Raw genomic sequence first — 11978 nt, forward strand, 5'->3', positions numbered from 1 at the left:
GATAATAAACAGTTCTGGTTAACTGTAAGTAACCTTTATTATTTTTTACATTTTTAAAAACTTTATAAGTTTTATAGTAAGTATTACAAACAAAAACATAAATTAAGTGGTTTAAACATGACTGCTTACATTCCACTCTACACCCTTAAGTCACAATAAAGTAAAAGTAAAGGAAGACAAATCATATAAAGATATTACAAAATGGTATTTCAGAATGGTACATTTTATGGCCAGTGCTAAGCAATATAATTTTCCTTATCACCTTTTTTTAATTGAACAGAGCAAAGTTTTTATTAAAAGCTAAATCAAAATAATCCATCGGTATTACCAGTCCTCTTCCTGGTGCAGTCAATACAACAGCATTCCTCTACATAGCAAACATGCTTAGTCTGATGACTGAGGGGTCAACACATCAGCTGGGCCAAGGGGCAAATGAATTAACAGCCACATCAGCGACCAGATTGAAATCAATGTGACAAAAAGAAAAAAAACAACACATTTAATAAATAAAAGGTGAATTTTTTAACCCAAGTTGCAGATGCAAATATTTATTAGATCTCCATCCAAAGATCTGGTTCACATTTAGTAGAAAAATAAAACAAAGTATAACAAAAAACAACCAGACATTACAATTCACAAGCAGCTTAGTACTGATTGAAATCTGGATTCAGGTTGGTGACGTCAGCTCATTTCTGCCTCACTGCTCATCAGATGAAGCAGTAAGACAATGTAACAGGTCTGTTTTATTAAAACTGGCAAATCACATTCATATGTAACAGCAATGTGCACACATGCTCTACATGTATTTGATATTAAGACAGAATTAATTCATTCAGAGTCGATGTTAGCATGAAAATGATCAAAACAATCCACACCAACAGAAACACAGAAGCCATAACAGCTCCTGCTAATCTATTAATTTCCAATGAACCGTTCAATGATTTTTTTTTTTACATTATTTTGATATTTAAGAGGAAAGAACAATCACATAAAAGTCAGTATTAATATCAATAAATTGCCTTGAATTCAGTTATTAAAGTGGCAAGACAACAGCAAAGAAATCTGCATTTCTTAACAGATTTCTACTTACTGACCATTACATGTGCTGGTACTGACATTATGGAGCTCCAGCGCAGAAATAACCCTCATTTGTACAAAAGAAACAAGACAAACACTTGTGTGTGATCCTTTTTGTTTTAGCTTTTAAAAATGAGCTTGTGTCCCAGCACCCACAAGGTGCAGTACGCTTTGATTCCTTCATTGATAGCATCACACGAAACAAAAATGATAAAGCACTTTCATGCATCATTGCTAAAATAACACATAAGCAACAACTGGAAGAAGCTTTTACTGTAATAAAAAAAATGGATGGCGTCCGATGACGCGGCTGTTTATTTTAAATGATCTTACTAAGGTAATTTCTTTTTTTTTAGCTTTATTATTACAGCAAATAAACTCTTAGAATTCAGGACTGCCTACTTCCCTGAACTCCAGTTTCTTCTACTGCTTTATGGAGAGGATGTCAGAGAGTGGAAAGGTTTTAAAAGTCCCTCCAATTTCAAATCCATTCCTCATAATGTGAAATATTTAAAAAAATTGAGTCTGTCAAATCTGTCTTAATTATATCCTAAATAACGGATCACTTGGTTCTCGAAGACTCAGATTTTAAATGCATGAAGGTCCAAGAGCAGTGTGGGATTGAAGAGTCAAGAGGCACTAAGATACATGGTGTCAGTTACTGTAGACAGTGCAGTGGCTGCATATAACAAAGCCAAAACAACATACTTGAGCAAACAATTTAAATAAAAGAAGATAAAGACTGATGAGATACAATTTAAATTCTTGTGGTCCACAAAGAAGTGAAAACATGCATGATCTGTTATTCATTGTCGGCTTCAACCACTCTTCTCGGGCTCGTCTCCTTGTGAAGAAATGGATTCAAACATCCAATGACTTGGCTCTTTTATCACATTGCTTCTCACTAAAACTAAATTTAAAATATTTTAAGGCATTCTCTACTTCCTTACCAACATAATTTTGATTGTCTTTGGTCATGGATGAACCACAGCTTTTGATGCAGGTATTTTTATACTAGGCTCTAGATTTTATTTACACACAACATAAAAAAGTCTGATAAAAAGAAAAAAGAAAGACTCTGCTGCAGAGGGTTTCCTTATGTGTAGATGCTAATTTTCAGAGGGTGCATGACATGACGGGCATGTCACAGAGAAAAGAGGAAATTCCTTTTTGTGACTTTCGGATGTCTAATGGTCTCGGGTTGCTTCTCTTTTTGGCTACAGTCCTGAGCATTGCTCATAAGAAAACAACTACACAGGAACTGTAGAGCAAAAACAACTAACAAAAGCTGGTGGGAGTGAATTCCAAGAGTCTAATGGATGTCATTGAAGAAAAAAAAAAAAGTTTCAACTTCATTCAGAGGGGAATTAACTGTTAGAACAGGGCATCCAATGAAAACATTATGGTCATCTTTATTTCCCCTGAGTCACTGAGACATACGTTTAGTGCTGGCTTCTGGGAAAACTAGACCAGGGGAGGAGAAACAACACTCAGAAGTTCTGCTGTCGTCTCTTCTTAGCATCCATTGCATCCAGGATAGGCTGTCTTTTGGCTGTGTAACGCTGCCTGAGCTCCTCAATTTCCCGCTCCATCATGGGATCTAAGGCACTCAGGCGCAACTGCAGCTCCTCAAAATCCAGATTCTTCAACTGGGTGGCAAAACACAAATAACAAACACAAAGACAACAGTTGGAAAGAGATTAATCATAGCTCAACACTAGCACACTACTTCACTTTGGTCAGCAGAGGGGAAGGGAGGTAGAGGACTGTACCATCACCGCGACAGGACAAGGGAACAAGCATGCACAGAATGACCAGAATTAATTTATAGCAGAATGATCTAGGACTAACTCAATTCGGATTTAAAATCAGAATAAACCAGCCACTTACTCTGGATTTAGGTTTAATTCAGAATGGCCATTTTCATTAAGAATTAGGCGTTTACAGAAAAGAGGATTTCATTTTTATTCTGAATTAAAGTGGAATTAAAGCTCTCATGTAAACACAGCCACTGAGAATACAAATTCTGTTTTCTCTAGCCTTTAAAATCACAGAGTCCTTCTTTGCTTTAAGTTTTCACTATGAATGGCCCCACCCAGATACTCACAAAGTCAAAGTCTCCATCCTGGGGAACCTTCCAGTTGTCAGGGAAGACGTTTTTAGACTGGATGTGGTAACCGGGCTGCTCCTGTGGCTGGTTGTGGTTGTAGTTCTCCTGCTGCTGGGCTGCCTTGTTGGAATCCTGCTTGTCAAAATAATCCATGAATGATGGACGTATGGGCTGCTGGGGGGTGGCGTGTCCTGTGAAGGAGGACAAGGCTGTAGTTTCATGTCTCAGGGGACAAACCGATAGCAAAGTATTTTCATTATCATCTTGGTAGTAAGCATGCCCCCAATTAAGGCGTCTATATTTAATGTAGATACAGACAATCACAACTATAAAACTGAAGCGAGCTTCTGCTGACCACACCTATTTTAGGAAGAGTGACAAAGAGCAACTAATGTGCATGAGGCATTGTGACTTCTAACTTTCTAAACAATCTGTCTAAATGTAAACAACCAAATTCTGACAGCCAGATAACTCTTAGCTAACCATTTACAACCAAACACGCCGTTTACAGCAGAACTTTGTTTCTTAGTTTTGCAGACTGGTACTGTATTATGTCTATACAGGTTTGCAGACACATATCTACCTGTTGCAGCAGTCTGCACACACTGAGATAGCAGTGTCAAAAATGTGTGACAACATCAAATGTAAGCTATTCTTATGTGTATTAAAAAGTCAGAGGTCATAGAGAAAATAAAAAATCTTCATAATGGAGTGAGTAAAGTAGAGATTGATGTTAGAAAGCACATTTGTTGTATAAATAGTCACAACCAGTGTTGATAAGAGCATGCTCGTGGCTTTTTGTGCTTCTTCCTCTTTGTGGTGAACTCTGCGGGGGACGTTTCTTTTCTGGTCTAAGAAAATCATTCAGCCTAGCATCATCGAGAAGTAAAAAGCTGTTTTCATGCTGTAGAGCCAGATATAACTGTGTTAATGAAGCTTCCAAGTTGGTTTAATAAGTAAGACACAAGTCATCGCTCCACTGAGTTGGTTTTAGATAATTATTGATTTACTCATCTGTCAGCTTCAAAGTAAAAACTGACTCTTGCTGAAAATGTGCCACCAAACAAGAACGGAAACGGTTAACAACGTCCAATTCCAAACTTTTAATTAACACGCGTGCTCACTTCTCATCGATCCCTGGTCTTCCTCCTCTTCTTCATCATCACTGTTGATGACCATAGTGCCCAGGTCTGACTCCAGCATGGTGCTCCCATGCTCAATCATGGTCTGAGCCCCATCACTCATAGTGCTGGTAGCCCGCATGGTGCCGGCCCCCTCTGAGCCTGACTTCACCATAGTGTGAGAGTCCACTTCAGTTTCCTCCTCCTGGGTGACACAAAACAGACATGCAGTTTAATGTCAAGCCGTCTGTTGGATTCTTTTAGTAGAACTTCAGTGTTAATATTTTAATATGCACACCGAGTTGTCATCCTCCTCCTCCAGCTCTCGCTGCTGCTCCTGCTGCCTCTTGGCTTTCATCTCCATGGCTTCAGTTATCAGGTCTCTCAGGATTGTAACTGGCTTTGCTTGGCTGATGAATGGATGCTGGATGAGGAGAAAAACATGTACTAAATTCTATTTGTTCTCAATAAAATAGAGGGATTTATTACATTTTGGTTTAATTAACACGTCAGTCAAAATTGTACGTGACACATTTATTTATACATGTTTGTGTGAGTGGTCATTTTTGTTATTCCTCCAACCTGTAGGAGCTGCGTGGCGGTTGCTCTCTGTTCGGGGTTCTTAACCAAACACTTCTTGACAAAGTCTGTGAAATCATCTGACCAAAGCTCAGGCTTCCTGAATGTAGGAGGTGGGTTGGTGGGAATCATAAAGATAGCCTGTAGGAAATAATTTATAGTGGACAAGAAGGATTAACATTAACTGATTTTTTTTAGTCTTTACTTTACGCCTGACAACTTTACATGCCCCCATTTCTAAAAAAATAAACACAGTGACACCCACCCTCATGGGATGAATATCAGCATAAGGGGGTTTGCCCTCTGCCATCTCTATGGATGTGATGCCCAGAGACCAAATGTCTGCTACACAGTTGTAGCCGATCTCCTGGATCACCTCCGGGGCCATCCAGAATGGGGTGCCAATCACTGTGTTTCTCTTTGCCATCGTGTCCTTAAGAAAGGGGAAAAAAACATTTTGCTAGAATAAATCTAGAACTCATAGCACAACAACATGTTTAATGACAGCAATTAATTCATCTTACGTCTTTATTTTATTTAACAAATGCATCTTGATCAGTTCACTTATACCAGCATCTGTTATAGTTTTACCGTTAATTGTCCTGCAACTCCGAAGTCTGCCAGTTTGGCATGTCCCTCAGTGTTGAGAAGGATGTTTCCTGCCTTGATGTCACGATGGATCTTCCTCATGAAGTGAAGGTATTCAAGACCCTTCAGTGTTGACTTTAGGATGGTGGCAATCTCATCTTCGGTCAACTGAGGTGTGAGAGAAATCAAATAATTAAACATTCCAACACCGAATAATGCACTGAGAATTATAAAGCAAGTTGCTGCCAATTGTTAATAATTTAAATTGTTTACTTCTTCTGAGCCCTTTAAAAATATTAATAAAACGGGTAAACAACAGATCAGCAATATAAAATAAGAGCCTGCCATACACACACAACTTTAACTCAGCGCAAACACACCGTCTTGTTGCGCAGTCTGATGATGTCAGAGACAGAGCCGGCTCCACAATACTCCATGACAATCCACAGGTCTGTGTTCTTGAAGTAGCTGCCATAGTATTTCACTACATATGGACTGGAAGTAGGATGAAACACATAACATATTAGGTCTCAAAAACAAATGAAAGTTTTATTCCTGAACAATGACAACACAATTGAGATATCATCCCCCAGACAAAGCCAACAGAAAGTTTATGAGATATTTGCCTGATAAACAAACAGTTATTTGAACAAAACTGATGTCTTTGTTCATACTGAAATGGAGGTTTAAAGAAAATACCATCTTCTCACCTGTCACACTGCTGCATAATGGAAATCTCCTTGATTATTTCCTGCAGATCAGACTCCACAGGAACCTGTTTGATGGCCACCACCTGTCCTGACTCCTTATGGATGGCTTTAAAGACGCTGCCATAAGAGCTAAACACACAAAAAAGTTCATTTTTGCAATTAATCGAGATTTATAACTGACTATAGAAATGAACAGAAGCACAGAACAGTCAGCTGTGACAATGAAAGTTGGTTAAAGTTAAAGAAAATGTATTCTTCTTACCCTTCGCCTAGTTTCTCAAGAACATCAAACACTTCTTCTGGTTGTTTGGTCAAACTGTCCTCACTCAGTTTTTTCAGCCTACTGCAAGATTAAACAAATCATACAGAAACTCAGTCATGATAATTCTGTTTAATACACAGTAAAAATCTGTAAAATCACAGATATTTACTACATAAACTCCAACCCTGAAAAATCCCTAATTTTACTGTACTAATTAGCATTTTTGTTTATTTTAAACCTAAAAATATGAACTTTAAATACCCTAAACAGAGTGGGACTGAGTTTAAAAGGCAGGTTAGAGCCACAATTGTAAACAGGTGTATAATAAATTTATAACACAAGTCAGAACAATAGAAACATTGTACAATAGAACACTACACATATATCTGCAGATATATTTTTGCAGTTATTTTGTTTTCATAGTAATCACAAGCCAAAATTATAACTTATGAGTAAAATCTGATTATTACAAAGACAGAGATACTAACACTACAAACAACATGTGAAAACAGATTGTGCCACAACAACTTCTGTGGTTAGAATTACTGTACTTTCCAGAAGTTAACAATAGGTTCTTACATAAATGAGCAACTATGGACAACTTTAACAGAATATCTGTGCATTTTAAGGAAATAAGAGGCAAAATTCGTAGCCTTTTTTAGATTTTGACCCTATATGTTACTGTTTGTGTAATGTAATATTTTGTGATTGTGTATTATTACTTTGGGCTAAGACATAAAAGTATTAAAGAAATTCCACAGATTGAAGTAGTTATTTTGTCAAAACAGACAATAGTTGAACAAATCTAAACAAAATATTGAGGTACTTTTGATCAGCAATGTATTTTACAAACAAAAATACTTTAATATACGGCTGATATATTGAAAACTGTAAAACAACTGATCACGTCCGAGTTCTTGATTATTGGTTAAATACCTTAAGCAGTTCAATAAGTAGTATTCACAGTTTTACACATAAATCATTAATCTAGGCCATAATTGATTAGAAAAATCTCGTCACTTTAAAATAACTGAAATACAGCTTTTAAAAGACTTTGATTAGTCACACATCGCTGATCTCCATCGCTAGGCCAAGGACAAATTTATTTATGTGGCAGATTTTATTCATCAGGAAAACCAATGTGCTATATATAAGGATACTTCCCGGAGTAAAATGAACAACGATGTTTTCCTGAAAAGCCTTTTAGTGAATCTAGACCCACCAAGACCAAGTCACTAAACATCAGCTCCCTAAACTTTCATAGAGGTGTGACTGTTTTAGTTAACTGGTATGTCTTGTCCAAAAAACGAAAATGAAGTTCTTCCAAAATGATAACAGTAACAGCAACTAGACAATGTCACGGACCCGAAACTGCTTAGTGGTTTTAACACAGTATTTGGGTTTAAAGGGTGAACTAATTATCCTTAGCCGGAGTGAAAAGTTTGAGAGAAAAACAGGGGAGCTAACTAAATTAGCTTAGCATAAGCTAGCTGGACGACAGCTGAGATACCGTCTACATTAGCCTTTTAGCCTATTTAAGAGGTTATAAGCAGACTTTAAAGCAATAGAATATAGACAAACCTTTTGGGCGCAGCCGTCTCCATGATGCACAAAACTAAAAATGAAAAACACAAAAGACTAAGAATGAGTTATGGACGTTTTGTAACCAATGGTCAAGTGAACATTGTCGGCAGAGTCGTTGTTGTCAAAAACTAGTAGAGGGCCAGCTGGAGCGGTGGTCAGATGACGGATTCCTCGTGTAGTTACAACTGTTCTACAGCGCCCTCTGTTGGTACGGAGTGCGAAATCAAAACGAAAAGTTCATACAAACACAGAAACTAAGAATCATCTGCAGCAATTAAATACACCAATCTGATGTATAAATAGAATTTTTCTAAGTTAAAATTTTTATTAGTGTGTGGTAAAATTGGGTTGGTGAATCTTCCGGCCAATCATAAACCTCTTTGTTGTGAGGTGGACGTCACGCATGCGCAGACAGGAAATCGTGTGGAATATGAAAAGAGGGTAAACAGGTAACAGCTAGCGTAATAAAACGGTGAGATGCCTTATTCTAAACATTTGGTTTTTGAAGAAAAACTAGCAGATTTGCTCTTTTATACGGTTGCATTAACACACTAAATGCTTTTTTGCTCACTAAACTACAAATGTGTTAATTTAGGCTGATCTTTTCGGCAGCACCATGCTTTTTCTGTTAGCACGCTGTAATGATACTGGTTGAGATGTGATGCTAGGAGTTTTTTTCTCTCTTTTTTAGGATAAGATGGATTCACAGAAAGATCTACAGCCGCCCAAACAACAGCCTATGATCTACATTTGTGGAGGTATAATAACGTATCACAAATGTTTTGTCTAAACCTGCTTAGAGGCTATTTTTTTCATGTAGTGTACTGTCACTGCCAATACTACTGCAGCTACTAGTTTTTACCTTTTTACAGAATAAATAATTGCTGTTTTAGAATAACTTATCCTTTAGTAGAACTGTGAATATGTTTATTTCAGATCAAAACTCAGTAAAGTACATGAAGTCATGCTTTGAGATTGTTTATCTCTTTGTGTTTTATTTATTTTTTAATCAGTAAATATGAAGTGCCAAGGATGTAAGCTTATGGATATGCTTAAACTTAGCACAAAAAGTATATATATATATATATATATATATATATATATATATATATATATATATATATGTGTGTGTGTGTGTGTATATATGGGGGGGGGGGGGGTAATTTTAAATGGTCAGGAACCTCAGTGGTGTGTTTCAAGTCTTCAAGTCACAACATCTTGACACCTCTTCCTTGTGCTGGTCACTTTGCTGTGTGATGGATCCCATTCATCAACCAGTTGTTGAAGGTCAACCAGAATGGTTGTGTTGGTCCTTCTAGGACGTATAGCACGCCCAAGTTGATCCCTCAAGTGTTCAGCGGGCTTCAGGTCTGGACTCGGCCCATTCAGTCATCTCCACTTTCAAATTCTGGAGTTACTCCTTGATGACCCAAGCTTTTTTTTAAAAGGCAGAAATAATCAGCCAACCACACATTTCTTTACTTTTTATGCTAAGTTTATATTTGAATTTTTAATGATACATAAGTGGATTATTGGAATTTCTGTATTTGCATTTAGCTGTTTTACAAAATCCCTGTATCACAAGTCATTATTATTATTATTATTGCTGGGTTCTTTTTTTAAATAACTAAATCAAGTAAGTTGTAAAGTTGAGTAGAAATACTGAGATGAATGAAAGTACAAACAACAGCCCACTGTTGAAGACATGACATCATGATGGATGTTTTTATTGTGCGATGTATACACGTCTTCTCAGACAACACTGAATGATATGGCACAACTATTTATGACTTTTGTTGCAGAATGTCACACTGAAAATGAAATCAAGGCCCGTGATCCTATCAGATGCAGAGAGTGTGGCTACAGAATCATGTACAAGAAGAGAACAAAGAGATGTATCCTTTTTTCCTCCTTTGTGTGTTTCATCATAAATCTAACATATGAGAGGTGTATTACAGTGAAAAGTTCATTTCCTTGACTCTTTAACTTCAGTGGTTGTTTTTGATGCCCGATGAAGAGGAGGAGAGAAGCAGATTTGACTTTTGTTGTTTACTATTTTTATAGTGTTTGGCCATGTAAATAAACAGACATTGAAGCCTGGCTTCAGATTGCAGTTTGTCATTTTCATCTCATCAGATTTTTGTTTTCTTTTTTTTTTTTTCTTTTCAAAGGCTGACACATGAAAGTTTTTTTTTATTAAAACTTTTTTGTTTTTCTCCTTTTTTTTATCATCTGTGAACAGTAAATGCTACAAGACTACAGTAACACAAATTTATCAGTGCTTGTACATTTTCCTACACAAATGTTGAAACTTATCTTTAAGAAGCTGCAAGTGAGATAACACAACAGTGGGAAATGCATCATCAATGTCATCAACATCATCAGTGTTAATGTACAATTGCAAGAAAATATATTCAAAAAGAAAAAGTATTATCTAAATTAAAACCAGCAGCAAATACATTTTTAAGACCAGTTTACATAATCAGTGGGCATGGTGTCAACAGAACAACCTGGTCCTGAACACAGATAAAACAAAAGAACTGGTCATGCGGACTAGATGAAAACAGATGCTCTTATCTGTATAAATGGGTCTGTGATTTCAAGTTCATGGGTGTGTATGCGGATGATGACTTCTCATAGAGGACAACTAGCATAGCACATGTTAAGAAGACCCAATAGTTTCCTCTCCATCTACTCAGCTTACTACGGCAGATGGGAAAATCCTTCAGAGGGTCATCTTCACTGCACAGCAAATCACGTGCTGCTCGCTGCCCCTTCTTAGAGGAGAAACTTCAGAGTATTTTGGCAGACCAGTCCCACTGTGGACACTCCTTGTTTAAACTGCCTACTTGGAGACATTACTGGACCCTCAAATCACACATAAACAGGCTCAAAAACGGTTTTTACCCCAGATTTATCATGACATCCAACTCCATTAAGCCCTAAAACAAACAATAAAAATCTAATAAAAATCTTATCACTGCACACTATAACCATGCATGCTTACTTTCATTTCAGTTTTATGCCACTTTAGTATTTTTTGTCTTTTCCTGATAGTACATGTCTGTTCATTATTATATGTGTGTATGAACAATCAACCTTTTTGCATGAACACAAGTAAAGGAATAATTAATTCATTCACTGACAAAATTTGGTATTCAGATTAAATAAAACAAGTTAGTTGGTGATGGAAATGAAACACTGAAACACGGCTGGCATCTGCATCTCACCCCGTTCATTTATTTAGAAGTTGCTTCTAGTAGGTTAAAGTCATCAGTCTCTGCTTCGGATGTGCTATGTACATGTACTATACATGGTTTCTACCAGCAAACTTTTCTTTGTTCAAGAAACAAAAAAAGAGCCAAAACTACAGCTAAATCATAATGGTTTATGTTTTCATTTTATTAAAAAGAAATTGAATTTTCCAAAGGTTTTTTTTATAAGTTCATGCTCTCAACCAACATGTTTTGCTAACAAGTTTTCTTTTTTTTTTTTAGAAAACATGCTAAGAAACTTCTTTTCATATCAGAGAAAGTGACCAAAAAATGTTGGTTTAATTTATTCTTTAACTCACTTTCATAGATTATTTAATCTAACAGATCTTCATTGTCTATATTTTCATGTAGTTGCAAGTCACACTTTCAAGTCAGTTTAAAAAAAAAAAGCCTGGTGAGATTAACATATTTTATTTAGTCAAAGTCAGATCTTTTAGTTTTACTGAAAGACGAGACTGCAGGCAGTAACCTTAAATTCACCTCACAGAGTTTTAAACAGTATTTATCATGAAAGAAAGTAGTTGTTTTTAGTGATAAAATTGTGAAACCATTCAAGCCAGACCCGATTAAAGGATAATTGTCATTATTAGTACTTATTTCAGCTTATGAAGTCTTTATATCTATAAAATGGGTTTGATCTTTTTATTCAAATTAAGCCATCATTCATTTGAT

At 36.4% G+C, this 11978-nt stretch overlaps 2 protein-coding genes across 2 annotated transcripts; one reads left to right on the forward strand and one right to left on the reverse strand.

Annotated features, from left to right (window-relative positions):
* Nucleotides 1-18: 18 nt before the first annotated feature.
* stk3 (serine/threonine kinase 3 (STE20 homolog, yeast)) lies at nt 19-8197 on the reverse strand. The gene is made up of 11 exons (XM_042012385.1): nt 8029-8197; nt 6448-6528; nt 6186-6314; nt 5856-5970; nt 5479-5643; nt 5153-5320; nt 4891-5028; nt 4607-4732; nt 4312-4513; nt 3185-3378; nt 19-2726 (listed from the first exon to the last, which is right to left on the reverse strand). Exons 1-11 carry the CDS (start codon nt 8049-8051, stop codon nt 2568-2570), a joined length of 1500 nt encoding a protein of 499 aa, XP_041868319.1. The 5' UTR covers nt 8052-8197; the 3' UTR covers nt 19-2567.
* A 226-nt stretch (nt 8198-8423) lies between these two features.
* On the forward strand, nt 8424-10131 carry polr2k (RNA polymerase II, I and III subunit K). The gene is made up of 4 exons (XM_042012393.1): nt 8424-8503; nt 8723-8789; nt 9834-9926; nt 10024-10131. The coding sequence occupies exons 2-4, from the start codon at nt 8729-8731 to the stop codon at nt 10044-10046; spliced, it is 177 nt and encodes a 58-aa protein (XP_041868327.1). The 5' UTR covers nt 8424-8503; nt 8723-8728; the 3' UTR covers nt 10047-10131.
* The last annotated feature ends 1847 nt before the right edge of the window (nt 10132-11978 follow it).

This window comes from Melanotaenia boesemani, chromosome 17 (genome assembly GCF_017639745.1).
Source record: "Melanotaenia boesemani isolate fMelBoe1 chromosome 17, fMelBoe1.pri, whole genome shotgun sequence".
Lineage (NCBI taxonomy): Eukaryota > Metazoa > Chordata > Actinopteri > Atheriniformes > Melanotaeniidae > Melanotaenia > Melanotaenia boesemani.

Excerpts from the sequence above, each read along its gene's own strand:
- polr2k (XM_042012393.1), top strand. The coding sequence starts at position 8,729 with ATGGATTCACAGAAAGATCTACAGCCGCCCAAACAACAGCCTATGATC. Across the intron at positions 8,790-9,833 it reads TATGATCTACATTTGTGGAG|AATGTCACACTGAAAATGAA; the intron begins GTATAATAACGT and ends CTTTTGTTGCAG. Across the intron at positions 9,927-10,023 it reads CAAGAAGAGAACAAAGAGAT|TGGTTGTTTTTGATGCCCGA; the intron begins GTATCCTTTTTT and ends CTTTAACTTCAG.
- stk3 (XM_042012385.1), bottom strand. The coding sequence starts at position 8,051 with ATGGAGACGGCTGCGCCCAAAAG. Across the intron at positions 4,733-4,890 it reads CCGCCACGCAGCTCCTACAG|CATCCATTCATCAGCCAAGC; the intron begins GTTGGAGGAATA and ends CTCCTCATCCAG. Across the intron at positions 3,379-4,311 it reads AGACCAGGGATCGATGAGAA|GACACGCCACCCCCCAGCAG; the intron begins GTGAGCACGCGT and ends CCTCCTTCACAG.